Genomic DNA, 16,621 nt, shown 5'->3' with positions numbered 1-16,621 from the left:
GCTTCTTCTACCCCTAACAAGTTACCTTATTAAAACAAAAACAAAAACAAACTATTAAAATACAACACTGAATCGTGCATGCTGACATTCTGGTTTTGAATTGCAGCTCACTGCTGTAGATGCGGACGAGGGACCCAATGGACAGATAGTGTATGAAATTTTGGCTGGGGATCAGGGAGACTTCATCATCAATGACCGAACAGGCCTTATCACCATTGCTCCAGGAGTTGTACTGTCAGTGGGGCGATCCTATGCTCTCACTGTCAAAGCATCTGATAGTGCTCCTCCTGCGCAGAGAAGGTAATACATCTTATAATGAAACTAATTTTTAATCAGTGCTTAGCAGTGCGTAATTAGTGTGAGCACACCCTTATGTCTGTAACTTGGAACTGGAATAAGATTCAATGTGTTCTGTTTGGTGTCTAAGGGTCTCATTTTGGACAAGTGTCATATTAGAAATCATTTTAATGCTTTCACTTTTTGTTCCTTGTATTCTTCATGTAGTACACAGGTTTCATTATTTCATTTGCTAGTAATGTTTTTGTTTTTTGGTTTTTGTTTTTTTTTAATAAAGTTCAAATGTTACGCTGTAGTTGTGCATGCACATTTGTTATAAGAAATTGAAGTGAAGGGATGTAAGGAAGAAAGAAGTGAGATGCGATGCAGAAAGAAGTATCAGGAAGCCTGACTTCCAACAAGTCTGGTTGCTGAGTTGGAGACCTGTCCAGGCATAGGGTGTGTAAGGGCACCCAGACTTAGCGTACTGTGGAGGTGCCTAGAAAGCTGTGCCATGGTGAGCGGTACCCCTGCTGAGACCTTAATTCTAACTGGCAGAATTATTCCTGTTCTCCACCAGCCGATAGATGAAAGCAGTCTGTAGGTTTACTGTGGGCACAATAGGATGCTCTCGTGTTCCAAAAGCCAAAGGTATCAAGTCCCACTTACCTGCTTCTTTTGAGTTTGTATTTTGCAGGTGGCGATAGTGCACAGGTGGTGTCATTTCACAAGGGTGCAGGGAGGTGCATAAAAGTGGCTCTGGTTCTCTGTTTGGTGTAGTGTATCGATAATGTGTAAACCTTGTTGTCCAAAGAGAGTGATAGAGAGGAACTGTAGTCTCCAGCATTTTAATCTCCCACAGACTTTTCTCCTCCTCAAATGAGAGATGTAAAAAGGAAAGTCAACATAAAAGTTCACTTTTGTGTATCGTTTTTTCTTCAGGACCTGGTGCTTCCGTCAATATTATTCAAGAAAGCATCTCATTCTGTTCTGCAGATACTTTACAGTTATGTTTCCAATCACTGAAGTATTCTGACTGTTCATAACACTAACATCTGGTAGCACGGTTTTCTGACTGAATTTTTCTCTTCCTTTCTCTCTGTTGCTTGCTTTCTTGATATGCCATCTCTTAGGGTAGCTGATAGTGGGCTGTTAGCAGTGCTGAAGAGAAGATTGTGGATGATTATGCAGTTGTGGTTGTGTAGTACTAACAGTACTAAAGTGGCAGACCAAAGTCAATAATGCCGCTTCAGAAGGCAGCAGCATGCCTAGCCAGCAGTGGTAGCTGCTGCTATAATACAATGCTGATTGCTATCAGCTCCTTTTTGTTGGGGAATTTTTTTTGTAGTCCTAAAATACATACTTCTGATGATATATGTTGTGAGGCTGTGCTTCACCCTCTTAAAATGTCTTTAATGTAATAATCTTCAAAAGTGGAAAACCTCTCATTTAATACTGCTTCTGCTTGTCTCTCATTTTAGGGAATTACAACACACAATTTGTTCCATAGCTTTTAGAGGGTGTTCCACAGACCACTCCACCCAAGCAGCACTCCTATAGCTGCCATGCACAGGGCTGCTCAGGTGTTTGCAGGGCCCAGGGCTCTTTTCTCTGTATCTGTGAAGGTTAAAAAATCATGGGGGGAAGCACTGGAGATTTCCCAAGTGTGAAGGTGGCATGACAGAAGAAACTATGCAGAGAACTGTTGTTTGGTAAGGTACATTTGGATAAAAAGGTTTTGCTTCCTTCCTGCTGTTGTTTTTATGTAAGGCTGGAAAACCAGATGTGAGCTGGAGGGCTTGAGGCAGCCTCCTCTGATTTTACACAAAGAAGAGCCAGGAAGAGCTCGTGAGCTCAGAGGTCTTTAAAGCTGTCCTTTTGCATCTCTTAAATTTTAGTTCCTTCCTTCTGGCTGTGATGTGCTTAGAATCTCGCGGTTGGGGTTGTAGGAAATAGTTGCAGCTTCATCTGCAAAGCCATCACGTTGTGTTAGGTGCCCTGCTGCTGCGCGGTGGAGGCAGTGACTGGCAACTGCGACCTCTAGGAATGGGCTAGGTCTAGGCACCTTTTATGTTTCTGCTGGCAGGAAGATGGGTGCCCTGTAAGATAAATAAATAAATAAAATGAGGATTTTGATTTAATTTCAAATATCAATTTTTTTTTTCCCCCCAAATCTGCATTTTGCTGCAGGACATTCCAGGTTAACTCTAGTCGTTTCAACTATCCCTTTGCTTCTGCACAAAGCAAAGCCAAACAGTGAAAGCTGGCTCAAGAGCAGTAGTTCTGTGTCCTCCGTGAGCACAAATTTAAATTGAAATGAATTCTGTGTAGCTCTTGCATGACACATTAAATTCTTGGCAGGTAACTGTGCATAAAACAAGATATTATGTATAGTATTATTAAAATTTCCATCTATAGCAGGTGTCACTAATTCAATTTGAAGTATATTTAAGTACACTTAAGTACTGTAAATATATTCAAAGTGTAAAAGTTTAAAGATGCAGTTTAGCTTTTTGAAACTAAAGTTATAGTTAAGCATATAGTGATTACTGGTATCTATTGCTGAGAAACCAGGAAAAGCATTTGTAAAATCAAACAACTTTTGTTCAGACCTTAGCCTTTTCACCATCTTCCTCAAAATCTTTGGAATTCAGTGGAATCTTCAGTTAGTGATAACAGTGATCCGCCAGATCAAGTACAGTCTAGAACTATTTGATCATGAGATTATTGAAATGTCCAGTGGAAAAGGGCAATTTCTCTTTGCCTTGCATATGCAGAGATGGTGTGGCCAAAGATCAGTTGGTCCACATATACGGGTATATTCATTATACAGTATACAATGCAATTGTATGTAGGAAGCATGCAGAAGCTAAAGCAGATTCAGTGACACAATCTCAGTGACTTGTTGGCTGTGCTTTCTTTGTATTACCATTTAGCTGGAGTAGCATAAAAGCTGTATTGTGCATCTGTGTGAGCATTTTTCACTTCTGAGCTCTGTTCTGTTTTCAGCATGTTTCCCCTGTTCTTGCAGTGTTAAAACATCCACTGCAGTTGTTGGAAGGCTCAGCGCTGTCTCCTTTCCTTTCCCATAACAATGTAGATTTTGTGAACTGCTTAAAAAGGCTTCATATAACACAGAAAAGGAATGGGTAACATTGCAGAGCACTAATCAATAATTGATTGAAAATGAAAAAAAGCCATTTAATACTGTAGTGCTTTTTGTTTGCAGTCTGCTAGTATTTTACTTTAGTGATCTTATCTTAAAGATTTGAAGAAAATTTGTTTACTGTTGTGAACAGAAAGCATTTTTTAAAGAGCCTGATAGACAATGAATCATCTTGGGCATTATTGCAATGTAGCAGGATCAGGAAAAAATGATAAAGAACAACATTTTTTTATTAAATATCCAGCAGTGGAAGAAAAATGCACACTAAAACTCAACTATTTGGATGTGTATATCAAACACAGTCAAGAGCTATCTCAAGAAAATACACAGTCTGGGTTCTCCAGTGATATTTTGTCTGCTCGTTTATTGTGTCTGTTTTCGATCATTTGGTGATGGTATTATTTTATTCCAATGATTTAAGTGTGGAACATAGATTCAGAAATATTAGTGGGATATGATGGAGTATTTTAAAGCAGACAAGAAGGCAGAAAATTTTAGAAAGTGACTGTTTATAAGGAAAAAATGTACACTGAGTAGTCTGCTGTAGTTTTAAGTGTCCATCTTGCCCTGGATATGCTGGGTTTGTTTATATCCCATGAGACAGACATCTGCAAATTCAGCTTCTTAAATCCTGCATGGGATGGTGGATGGTAAAGCTCTGTTACTGCTTGATGCATTTCAGTGGAAGTCATGTACTTGTTTAAAGTGTAATTAAATCAAATAAGGACCTGGCTGTTATGTCCAAAGCAGTGAGATTTCTCATCCCCTGCACTTGTAGAGGGACCTGAATGTGGCACATGCTCCGGAGCGACTTGGCTGTTGCTGGGCTGCGTCTGCTGCATCGCTGTCCCCGAGAAGCTCGGGGTTGTGCCCAACTAACAGAAGGCAGGGTTTTTGGGCACCGGTGGACATGGTTGGTGGTGGTCCAGTTTGAGCTTGAAGGCTCATCGGAGAGCAGCCTGTCTCTATAGTTAAGGTACAGGTGGCAGGCTGACCTTGTCCCTCTGCTAGATGCCCACCCAGCCGTGCTATCACTCCCGCTCCTCGACAGTCCGGGTTGAGGACCTGAGGGCTGGATGTGGACATGGCAGCACACCCAGAGGAGCAGCCTGTGGCTCAGCTGTGTGAACAGGCAGCAGCAAAGCGCTGCTCGGTGCTCGCTCTGAGCTGGTGCTGAGCCGTGGGACGAGTTCATTCCCCGTACAGCTGCCTGCCGAGGGGCACGCACAGGACCCAGGCTGTGTCTCTGGACGTGCCCCTGGGGACCGCTGCAGCGCAGTCACCCACAGAGGCATTCGTGGTTCGTTATCAGAGCCCTCGAGCTTGCTGCATGTTCACCTAGTGTGTTTTTTTTCCCCCCTGAAAATTAGGAACACCTTCATTTGTCCTGAATGGTTTCTTTCTGAAGCTCTAGGGCTGCAGGATTTACCCACTCTGCCTAATGGCTTATGCAGAGTAAGTCACACCTGCAGCATAGCACTTGCTTTCCTGGGGGAGTGCCTTGGGAAGTGGAGCTGTGGTAACATTCAGGAGAGAAGGCAGATGGGATTACTGAGCAAGGATGCAAGAGAAAGTTCCCTTTAGGACAAACCCTAAATCTTCCTCTCAACTTCTGGGGGATTTCTGGCTTCCGTTCTAAATTCAGAGCAGTTGAATATCAAGCGTGTCTGTAGAATGGTTTCACGGGGTCTGCAGTGGGTGTAAGCACTCCCAGAAGAGCTTTCAGTTTGCTTTTTGTGTTACGTTTGGGTCAGTGGCTCGGAGCAGTCAGAGTTTTTGCCAGGTCTCCGAGGTGGCTTTTGAAGCCTCCTGTGTTGCCGTGGCTCACCCTCCTGAGGTGAACTTGGGTTTGTCGCTGTGAACCACCGTACTGATGCGGCCATTTAGAGTTGCGTACATCAGTCTTCTCCCAGCGTTATCTTCAGCAATGTTTTCACTTCCCCCTCTTCCAAAGAAAGGTAGCAAACTGTACAACAGCAGGGATGCTCCAGGGGTGGATGCTGTGCATAGCAGGAGGAGCTACCACCACAGAATGCCTCGCCCTTTTCTAGAGGACACAGTGTCACCAGAGGATTATGAGGCTTCTTTTTATGTGGTGTGTGCTGCAGTATTTTATAGTTTTGTTTTTAAAATAACACTTGGGCTTCTTTTTAAAGACATTATTTAGCTTTTCTTCGGTTAATATTGCAGCCTGGTTTACTTTTGATGTGGAATGGAAAGTACATCCTGAAGCTTTTAAAGGAGCAAAGGGAGATGATTAGTCTTACAAAACACACAGTGAATAAAACAGACTCTGTTGGTTGCCTTCTGGTTGTTGATTTATTGATTTTGACTTCCATTTTTTGTCTCATTTCAGGAGCTCTATTACTACTGTTTACATCGAGGTCCTCCCGCCCAACAACCAGAGCCCTCCCCGCTTTCCCCAGCTGATGTACAGCCTTGAAGTCAGTGAGGCCATGAGAATTGGAGCAGTTTTGTTAAACCTGCAGGTACGATACTTCCCTGTAAGCCTTTACCACCTTCCTGCTGTTTGTGTCCAGGCCACGCAGAATCCAGTCCTCGCATATTGAGGGCAGAACAGTTTCTGGGAAGTATGTTTATTTGTAATAAATAACCCCTTTACATGTAGCATGAAGGAAAATTATTTGGATTTCTGAAAGTTCTTTGTTTGTGTAGGATGTGCTAAAAGGTACTATGGGCTGCATAGGGGACTGAGGTATATGAAAGGATTTCATGAATAGCTTAAAACTTAAAAAGCCTATATTTTTCTTACGTTAAAATCTCTCTATGTAAGTTTGCCAGCAAATCAGAGGAACTTAGGGATCTCTGCACTTCATTCCCATTGAATTTCAGAAAGATTTTTGGCACTCTGACTTCTTCAGCCTGGCATTTTTGAAGAACTCGCTCCCCTTAGTGCATGTAACAACAACTGCTGTTCTAGGCTAACAGAAAGCAGATTTCATTGCCTGGTTCTGCAGAGGTCCCTGAACTGAATGACCACCCAAAATAGCTCTGCAGGTGGAAGCAGTGAAAACACACTAATACAGTATTGTTTATAAATAATGCTGGAGTAACATGCTTTGCAGACCCACGCTGTTTCTCCACGTGGTGCTGCGTAGTTAATTATCAGCTTTCTCCTCACTTATTTGCTGTTCCCTAAGTTTTTGCTGCTTTGTGTTCTGTCAATCTGTCTTGAAAGCCAGCTGTGCAAAATAGGTATATTACAATTCTTTCAATGTGTTTTTGGGATCAGGAAGTTAATATTATGAAATAATTACAGCCTCAAGTCTAAAGCAATAAACTCAGTACAGCATGCTCTCCTGAGCATGGCTTTCTCTGTCTTTCCTGTAAACACTGCAGCATTATTCAGACTTCATATAAAGCTGCTCAAAGGAAGACTGGAGATATGTGAGCTAACAGAAGCCATACAGAGCAGTAGTCTTTATGTGCTTTAAGGTAACGTAAGTCTGATGAACATTAGGTCAGCTCATATCAGCTGAGGAGTGTGTCTCTGTGTGTTTTGCACATTCAATAAATACATGGAAAACAAATGATTGAAGCCAAAGGGTTTGAAATAAATAAACCTTGAGTCACTGATGCAGGTCAGCTTGCTGAAAAACTGGTGGAAGATTAAGATTATTATGGATGGTTAAACTGATATCGTCACCTGCACTGAGGGACGATGGTTCATTTAGCTCAGTGCTGAAAATTAACTGCTGGCACATCTTTAATGCCTGCAGTGAGTTCAGAAGTGAAGATCCATGCTGCTCAGGAGCCTTCCTCGCTGGTGGGGAGGTGCTTGATTTTGAAAACACTGCAGAAAAATGGGAGTCAGGAACACGCTGATAAACAGAAATGCTTGTGTTTACGTGACAGGTACTAGAATATATGCCCAAAGGCAGACAAGCTATTAGGCAGGTTTTAGTGTTTCAGGATTCTGTGTGACTTAAATGTGGTTAGAAAGCAAACTGTGTTGTTGGAATAAATGCATCACTAAAATCATAACATTTTTACCTAGATAGTGTTTTCCTTTTCAAATGATCCTTTTCTAAGTATATAAGTAAGAGGGCCAAGCTGGGTATGCAAACTGGTTGTGCCAGCTGCTCTGCCCCCTGCCAGGGTGCTGGGGAGCATTTCGGTGATAGAGCAGTGGCTGTTCTCTTGTTACATGCCCAAAATGCCCAGAAAAGACCAATTACCGTGTTTGGGAAAGAGTGAAATACAGCAGTTAAAGCAGTTTTATGAGCTTTGAAAACACACAGAAAATGTTGTCTTCTAATTATCATGACTGCAGTGTAGATTTATCTTAAATTACCAATGTGGTATGAATAACTTGAGTTCAGTTATACAATTTTTGTTTACATAAAGTATTCAATTGTTAGATGACTAATATATGTGGCTTTCTCTCTTCGGGATTAGTGAAAGACTGTTTCTCTTGTAGAGCTGATGGTCCTGGATGGGAAATGTAGACGCGGTGGCTTTATAGAGCTAGTTCAGCTTCCTCATTCTGCATTAATATGCTCGTCTGTATTAAAGGACTTTTATTGTGTGGAGTATATTTCTGTCTTTCTCCTTCTTAATTCCCTGTGTAAAACTGTCCAGGACATTTTAAACATTCATAAACTGAGTATTTAAGGTTATGGAATCTTGTGCTGTCTTTCCCAGGCAAAGTTATCTATCAGTCATCTTGTGTGTTTGTGGAATTTGAACAGTAGTTTAAGCTAGTGCCTCAAAATACAGAATATTACCAGCTCCCACACATTTTACATATAATGTCACGTAAATTTTTCTTTCATGAGTAGTCTTATTGATATACTGAGTGTCTTGGACTTAAGGTATGTTTTGTTTGGTGTGCTAGGGTCAACAAATTTTGTTTTTATTACGATCTTTTAGCACTATTTTCTTAGTGTTTGCATACAGCATGAGGATTACAAAAGCAGGGAGATATCAAGTAAGTTACATAAATATTCCTGAGCTAGCAGATCCAAAGAGCTACAGACATCAGTGTCAATAACAATGTGAATGCTGACGTTTTAGTTTTGCATATAAGGCTTTAAAGTACTTGTTTAAAAAGAAAAAAAAGATTTTCTCCTTTTCTGCTAAATGTTTTTAATGCTGATGAAGGAAGGTTAAAATTATTTCTTATACTGTTATTTATTTTATAATGTACCCAGTTGGTTGTGATTGGTGCTTTAATTAACAGCAGTTGAGATTAAATAATGCAATATTAACGCACTGTATTAATTTGTAAATAAAACTCAGAGTTTATTGCATGCCTGGAAAGCATTTATTGCTTTGTGCTTTGCCAGCCATTATTAATTAAAATATGCAAATCTAATTTTTTTCTGGGAGTCCACAAACCAAAAATAGGACCATTATTGTGGCTTAGGGATGGTGCAAGGAAGTGATGTGAAATCTTTGTGTGCTGTGTATGAAGTCACTGTATGCAATTGATCTGGAAACAGTAGGTATAGGTTGCTTTTTTTCTGATTTGCGGGTTTTTAATCTTTTTGTTATGTACATAACTTGCTGTAATTTGCTTTATAGAGAACAGAAGTTTTTTAAAAACAGTGATAAACTTTTCCCCATGATTTTTAAAATACAGTAATTGAAAAGTACATTTCCTCTGGACATACAGAGAAAAGTAAAAGGTCTAGAACCAGTCTTTTGTTTATGGCTTTCTGAGCAACTCCAGCCTTCCTAGGAACGAGCATAGACCATGAACAACCCTCTGAGAGACCCTTATGTGTGAAGTGCGGGCAGGATCCCCTGGAAGTAAGATCAGGAGCATACAGCCTTAGGAATGTACAGAAAGGATCGCTAAAGACAGAAGCAGCAGCATGGTTTCAGTGATTCAGGTTCTGCTGTTGTCCTCAGAGGTGCTGCCTCGTTGGGTTTTTTGCATCTGCTATTTGTGCAGTTTCATACTGTTGGCTAACAGTTTTTCCCTTGTCTTTCCTGAGTAAAATTCTGTCCTTCATCTCTTCAGTGTAAGGTCACCTGAATTCTGCTCACACCCTCTAACGTGCTGGCACCTCCTGTCACTCGGTGTCATCCATGGATTTTATAAGCTAGTTCTCTGTTCTGTCGCTGATGTTGTTAATGGAAAGATTGATCGGTATTGGAACAAGTGGGCATGCCTTTACAGAGCTCCATACATTACTAAATGCTACCTGGTGCCATCTGACCTTAGTTTTATGATCAGGTTAATTCCAGCTTAATCCCATCTTCCATGTAGAAACCATGTTTACTGAACTTGATGGTGAAAACATCGCATAAAGCAGTGTGAAATGCCTCACTATGGCTCAGATGCATTATTACATCCACAGCTTTTACCCTGTTTACAAGACCTGTTGTCTGGCTGTAGAAGAAAGTTAGATTGCTTTGACATATTTTGTTCTTGAGAAATTAGCTTTGCTGTTATCCATCTCCATATTGTCATCTCAGGTACCTGCAAATAATTTGATTATTTGTGGTTTTATGGGAATTGAGTTCTACCTGTCTAGCATGTGATTTCCTGGCTCTTTCCTCTGTGAAAGATGTACTTCGTGTTTGTCCTTCAGCATGTGTGTCCTCTGCGAGTTTTCAAAAAAAAAAAAAAAAAAAGGCAGTTAATGGCTTTGAGATTACTTCAGCCTATGTTTTTATACACTAGGATGAATTTCATCAGCCTGTAATTTCAGCAGATGATTTAAAGAAGCTCTATTCATCTACATACTCTCTGCCTTGTTCTTCCCCTATTCTAATTTGAGGTTTTACCCCTTTGTTGCCACAGTTTTGTTACCTGCTTGATTGCAGCTGAAATGCAGAGTGTTAGTGCTTTGACCTGCTTTTATTCTGTGGCAGGGTTCCCTGCTCCTCAGATTTCCTCTAACTTAAATGTTTCTTACTATCCTTTGCATTCTTTTCTCTTCCTGTTACAGTTTTTCATCAACTGTTTCTGACGCTGTCCCCATATAGTTGTGTTTTCTTTACATTTCATCTAATTTAGCCAGTGGTTTCTGTATGCTTGTATTTGGATGACACAAGTTGGTATTTTACTAGATTCACTGTCCTGCCTGTGCACTGGCAGTCCATGCTTCTTTCTTCATGTTGTGGTGGGAGGTTGGGTGAGGACTGATTTTAATTTTCAGATGGTTAGCCCAAAGATACAGAGTCCTTGACTGTGGTCTACAACAAATGCCTACAGAAAATTAGATAAGAAGGAGGATGGTTGTTGAGAGATGGAAAACACAAAAATGCTTCCTCTCCTTACCTTCTTTTTCATTTTGACTTGTCTCCTATCTGCCCTTCTTTGAACTTGTTTGACCTTCTTGCAGTTCTCATAGCAGTACTTTTATGTATTTTTTTTTTCTGCAATAACATGCTTAATCACTTTGGATTTTGAATGCTGAATGTTTGTAACTGTGAGACAGTTCAGTAAACAGTGTTTTCTCTGACAATCACCTGATAGTCTTTTAGGGAAAAAGGTGTACGTAAACATGACAAAAATTATAACCATTACATGGCATATTTAGGGCCATTTTTGGAAATAGATTAGCTGAAGCTTATCTTCAGAAGTAGTTTACTCAACTTCTGCAAAGCTATTTTGCCATCTAGTAGATGGAATATAACAGCTTTGATGCTGTTAATAGCTCTTTTCTAAATTCTCATCCTAATTTCCATCCGTCCAAAAGCAAATTATGGTGGAGGGTGAATACTGATAGGACTACCCTGCTTAGTGGAGCATCAGTGAAAAGGCTTGGGATTGGATTCTGATAAGTTAACAGAAAGAAGAAACCGGATAAGAAATGAGAACAAAATAAATGACAAGATCAGTCTCATCAGCCTGTTTTGTCACAAAAATAAAAAGTAACTGAATAAAGCCTCATTTTTATAATGCATTGCTGTGTGTTCATGTGTAGTAGTGATATGAAAGTCTGTATTTAGGATACTGTCATTTCTCTGTAGGATAAGAATTTGATGTGCTACAGATTTATCTTAAGTAGCTCATCTGTAATTATCCATGTTGCCTTAGAAAGAGAGAGATTAGCTTCTTTCCTGTAGATAACTTTAATGGAAGCTCACGGGTTAATTTTGCAGGTTAGAGATTGAAAGGAAGAATAAAAACTTTCTAACTTCTTTTTATCCTCTTTTTTTTTTTTTTCTTAAAGGCTTTTGATAGAGAGGGTGACCCTATAAGATACCTCATTCAGAATGGAGATCCTCAACAAGTTTTTAATCTCTCTCAAAGGTAAGTAGAAAACCCTTAGAAAATAGACTTGTAACTTTTCAATCACATGAGTATGTGGGCTGAGAGCAAAAGAAAAGACTTGTAATCAGACGTATTCAGCTTTTCCTTAGATTAGCTCTCTGACATTAATGAGAGCTCTGGGAATGCTACTGCACTCTATAATTTTTCACAGGGGACTATTTATTTATTTTAAATACTTTAGTAGGTAAAGCCCACAGAGGTGGAAATATTCTATTTAGAAGAGTGACCAGGGATTAATTAAAAACCTTTCTACTTGGCAGCTCTTGACTAATGATGGGGACAATTTTTGCTTTTGATTCCTGCCTTCAAGCATTTTAGTCTGTAGCGGAAAGTCTTTTGATCATTGTTTTAAAACCTCTTTTCCTTAAATTGAATACCAACTTAGAGTTAGGAAGAGAGGGTATGTTAGTGAACTAAAAGCACCATGTAGGTCTGTCTGTGTCCTACCTCCTCCTTTATTTTACCCGAGCAGCTGCTATTTACACTCCAGAGTATCTTTTTTAGTTGCAGGAAGAAGGGAGGCTGGTGATGTCCCGTGGTAGATGATGGGGCAAAACTAACCCGGGACTTGCTTGCTTATGGTATAATTGCAAAAACTGTCCTAATTTGGTGTGAGGGAGAGATTGTTCAGGTTCGTATATTCTGAATAAGCTCTAAGTTACTGCTTAAGATACTGCTGCATCTCCCATATGTGGAGAATCAAATCACTTGTGAAACAATGTGAAAAAAGCCTTGAAGACACCAAGAGATGCTGATGCCGTTAGCCATGGATATTGATAGGCCCTGTAATAATAAAGACTTGTCAGACAAGAAAATGAACATCTTTGAGAGAAGGCTGTTTCACCAAGGTGGTAAGAGCAGGAAATGATGTTGGGCTGCTGGTTTTATTTATTGCTTAGGGCTGGAGTTTTCAGTGCAGGCCAGGGAAGGTGTACCTTGTTCATCTACACAGAGGGAGTGCTCCGGCACGGCGGGGCTCTGTAGCACTATCTGTGTTTCTGCACTAGCAATGCCCTGGTCATCCTCTGCTTAACACAGAGAAACTTGATTGGTCGTACGCTGTGACCTTCAGAAGTTGATTGAAGAGGAGTGCACCTGGCTGCATGAGAGATGCTCCAAGAGGTGGTTGCTCAGTGAGCTGTTTTGTATAGTTTGTGCTTACCACAGCGCTGTTTGCTTTGCACCATCAGAATGCTGATAGTTCTCTGTAGCAGTGTGACCTAAAAACACAAGTTCTGGCCATCTTTGGGTGGCCTGCCAAGGCCGTTACTTTGAGGGTACTCTAGATATCGGGCTCTAGGCAGCTCCTGTGTTGTCTAGCTTTGGGTGTAAGCAGTGCAGAGATAGCCAGAAGCCAAGATGATGAAGGTGGCATGTGAATTCACAGCTGTAAGTTCAGTCTGAGAGCAGCAAGAAGACACCGATGCACTCTCTGAAGGCTACAGACACGGCACACTTCTGTGTGTCCATGGGCAGTGTTGCATATGTCAGCCCCTGAGCCCTGACCCCCTCAAGCCTCCAGCCTCATACACCCCCCATACGTGTCTGAGCATCAGAGCACATTAAGGGTTTCAGCACGAACTCAGTCAGCAGTTTGTTCATCTTTTTAATCTGTTGCTTCTTGATTAAAAAAAGAGAGAGCTCCTTGAAGTGTTTTCTCCTTTCTGTTATCCTTGCATGTCTTTTCCTGCAAAATGTTTGTTCAAAGCTTTCTTCAGTCATTCACATGTTTTTTTTCTAGACGCTGAAATGTCTGGATGGGATATTAAAGTAGGATTACCATTAAACAAAGCATAGTTACTGTGATTCCTGCAGGAATTTATTTTACACAAAATGTGATGCATTTTTAGATACTTCAAGGCCAAAGCAGAGACCACGAACATACCTATCTCCTCTTCTTTTTTCTCATCTGGCTTATTTTTTTGTGTCATTAACATTTCAGTTAATTGCTGTATAGTTCCCTAACTGGCAGCATGGCTAGTGAATATTGACAGGTTTGCATCTATTTACTAGATCTCTTTTATCTAGAACTCAGTTGGAGGAATGTGAGATGGCTTAGTTCTTTTTTTCTTTGGTAGTGCAACCTTAGTACAATCTGTTGTAATTCGGTGCCTTATGTTCCATACCAGAGGAAATGGTAATATAAAGCTGGGATATTAAATGAATGCAAGTCATCCAAATCTTTGATTACCACACAGGAGTTTGTATGAATTATATAAACTGACCTTAGTTATAGGTGTGTTAGTAAAGCAGTATTTGCTGTCAATATTTTATTCTTGGTTCACCTTTGATTTTTTGTAGATTATTATTTTACCATATTAGTGATTCATGTTTTATTCACTGTTACTTTCCTAAAAATTTCTTCTGTTCATATTTTATGACAGTGTTTTTGATGAAATGCTGAAATGTGATAGATTAATTATGATAGCTAATGGATTTGCGTAACACCTGGAAATAAGAGGATTGTTAAAACACAGAGATAGGTGTAGCATGAATAATACATTCAATGTTCCTATGGCCCACAATTCCCTTAGTAACATCACTACTACTTCAACTTCTGCTATTTATAAATGATGAAAATTTTAGGTTAAAACTTAAATGGTATTTAGTGATATAACAATAATGAATTAAGCCCAGCTGAATATTCCCTAGCAGAAAACAGTACATGAGACTGTGGAAACAAGATGAGATATGTGGTGTTATTAATTTGTCACAGAGAAATTACAGGATAGATTGCTGGAAGTCCCATCAGTTTGTTACACTCATTACCTTATGGGTAGGAGGAGCACTCTGTGAATGCAAAGCCAAGAATTTACTGTTACTCTAATTAAGGTCTTCATAGTCTAATCAGGCAATTACTAGTAGCCCAATTATTATGATGCTAAGGCAAGCAGCTAAGATTGCATATATACATATGTATAAATATGTACATATATAAATATGAAATATATTAAATGTAATTTTAACCATATATAGTCAGATATATAGTACACATGTATAATGTACATTATATGTGTTTGATGATTTATAGCTACATAAATACATATATTCCTATAATTATATATAAAAACATACATAAGTGCATATGCAGACTTTTTCTAGAATCCGACCGTTTCTCTGGTGTTACACATACCCTGCCACTGCCCCTCTGGGTCCTCAGGGCAATAGTTTCCTTCTGGAGCAAGGCCTGTGCTGAGTGTTCAGCATCTGAAGGCCTGCCCTGGGAGGGAAGAGGATGGATGATCCTGGTGGTTTCTTCCTCCTTTCTCTAGGACTCATTTTGGGGTAATTTTTATGTTTGTTAACATGCTCTATACTGCACTTCTTTTTTTCTTCCCATCTGTTAGGAAGTCTGGCTTACATCTGAAATTAGCATATGAAGCGTGTTTTACGTATTTGGATATTTGTTTATTGTTCTCTTTGTCCTTTTTTTTTTTTTTTTTTCTTTTTCCAATTGTGACCCTTCACTGATTTTGATTTTGTGCAGCTCCTGAGGTTGTTCATCGGTAGTTGGCCACAGGTGAGCTGTTTGTAGCCCAGGGCTGCTCATGTTGTCTGGCGCCTGCGCTTGTACCGCTCCAGAGGCCGTGCCTGTACCACTCCCTAGGTAGTTCCATCTCCACAAAATAGGCGTTTCACCACACAGCTGTAGAAAATGAAGCAAAAGCTAACGACATCGGTAGCAATTCCCTGTTTGTTAGGTAATTGCTGTTTAAAGCAAAAACCAACCTCAGGCAGGCCAAGGCAAGGGCATGCAAAGAAGCATGACAGGTCCTGAGGCCTCTGCTGCTGCTTGGCACAATGTGCTTGGCTTGGGACAGGCAGTGGCAGCTTCACATGTACTAGGTTACAAGATTACACACAATATTCATGTTTCCTGTTGGCTTCTGCCAACCTCCAGAAAGTAATTTAGGTACAATTAAGTTGGATTTTTTTTTTTTTGAGGAAGCTACATAATATTTTAATTGTATAGCAATGAGTGGGATCCAGAGTGGGATCCAGTGTAGCATCCCCTGAATTTTCTTTTGTTTGATTCCTGGGCTTGGATAGTGTTTTACCTGCCAACCTGTTGACCCTGGGGAATGGTTCTGCTCCCACTTGTGGGAAAGGAATTCACAGGGAGCTTTGTGCTGTTTCACACATCCCTGAGTTAGAGATAATGAGGATAGATAACAGAGATAACAGCGGTAGAACCAAAAACTTGAGCAAGGTGGAGATAAAGTAAATTGGCCACAGTGTTAAAGATGAACTTTGGGCAGTGGCCAATTGCTGGCTGGCTCAAGGCACATCTGAGGATCTCTAACCAATTGTATGACAGATTCGGGCGCATGGACAGCACATGGGGCTACAGGGAAAGTATATGTAGTGGTGAAAAATGGCAATAAAGGTCTCCTGTTCAAGAGCCATAAGGAGTCCGTGTCTTGCATCCCTTCACCCACTGACTGTTTCCCCTGTTCCTGCAGTATTTATTTGAAGAAAAAAAAAAAGGCTTGCAATAACAGCTTGTCTGTAAGTGCTGGTATCTGTCTTTGCTGAAAACAATGTTGGAAAAAGTTGGTGTGGAACCAGTTTAAAGTCTTCTCTGAGAGTAAGAAGTCACAGCAGAAACTTTGCAGAAATTTATGATCTAAAATGGAAAAAAAAAACAACATAGGTTATCTTCATCTTTTTTCATTCATAGGTTATAGGTTATCTTCATCTTTTCTGTTTGGTTTGGGTTTGGCTTTATTTTGTTGGTTTAATAAAACTTTTTTTTTTTTTGAGTAAGTATCTGCTTAGGTTGTTAGGTTATGAGCATTAACCAAACTCAACCAATATAACTTGCACTTAGGGCCAACAAATGCTTGTGTCTGGTACACACATTAATAATGAGGAAAGTCACTGCATACCAACATCCCAGCCCCTGTGGTTTGGCACAGCAAAAC

General features: G+C 40.1%; 1 protein-coding gene across 20 annotated transcripts in view; it reads left to right on the top strand.

Annotated features, from left to right (window-relative positions):
• Positions 1–16,621, top strand: part of PCDH15 (protocadherin related 15) — a 738,695-nt gene that overhangs the window by 564,095 nt on the left and 157,979 nt on the right. For all 20 annotated transcript variants that reach the window (XM_067000244.1, XM_067000234.1, XM_067000238.1 and 17 more), the window contains 3 exons: positions 107–300; positions 5,799–5,931; positions 11,596–11,675. In XM_067000244.1, coding sequence (XP_066856345.1) covers positions 107–300; positions 5,799–5,931; positions 11,596–11,675 — 407 coding nt within the window. The remainder of the gene's footprint in view (positions 1–106; positions 301–5,798; positions 5,932–11,595; positions 11,676–16,621) is intronic.

The sequence above is a fragment of the Anser cygnoides genome, chromosome 7 (assembly GCF_040182565.1).
Source record: "Anser cygnoides isolate HZ-2024a breed goose chromosome 7, Taihu_goose_T2T_genome, whole genome shotgun sequence".
Classification (NCBI taxonomy): Eukaryota; Metazoa; Chordata; class Aves; order Anseriformes; family Anatidae; genus Anser; species Anser cygnoides.
Note: the sequence above shows the minus strand (reverse complement) of the source record. Positions and strands in the feature narration are given on the sequence as shown.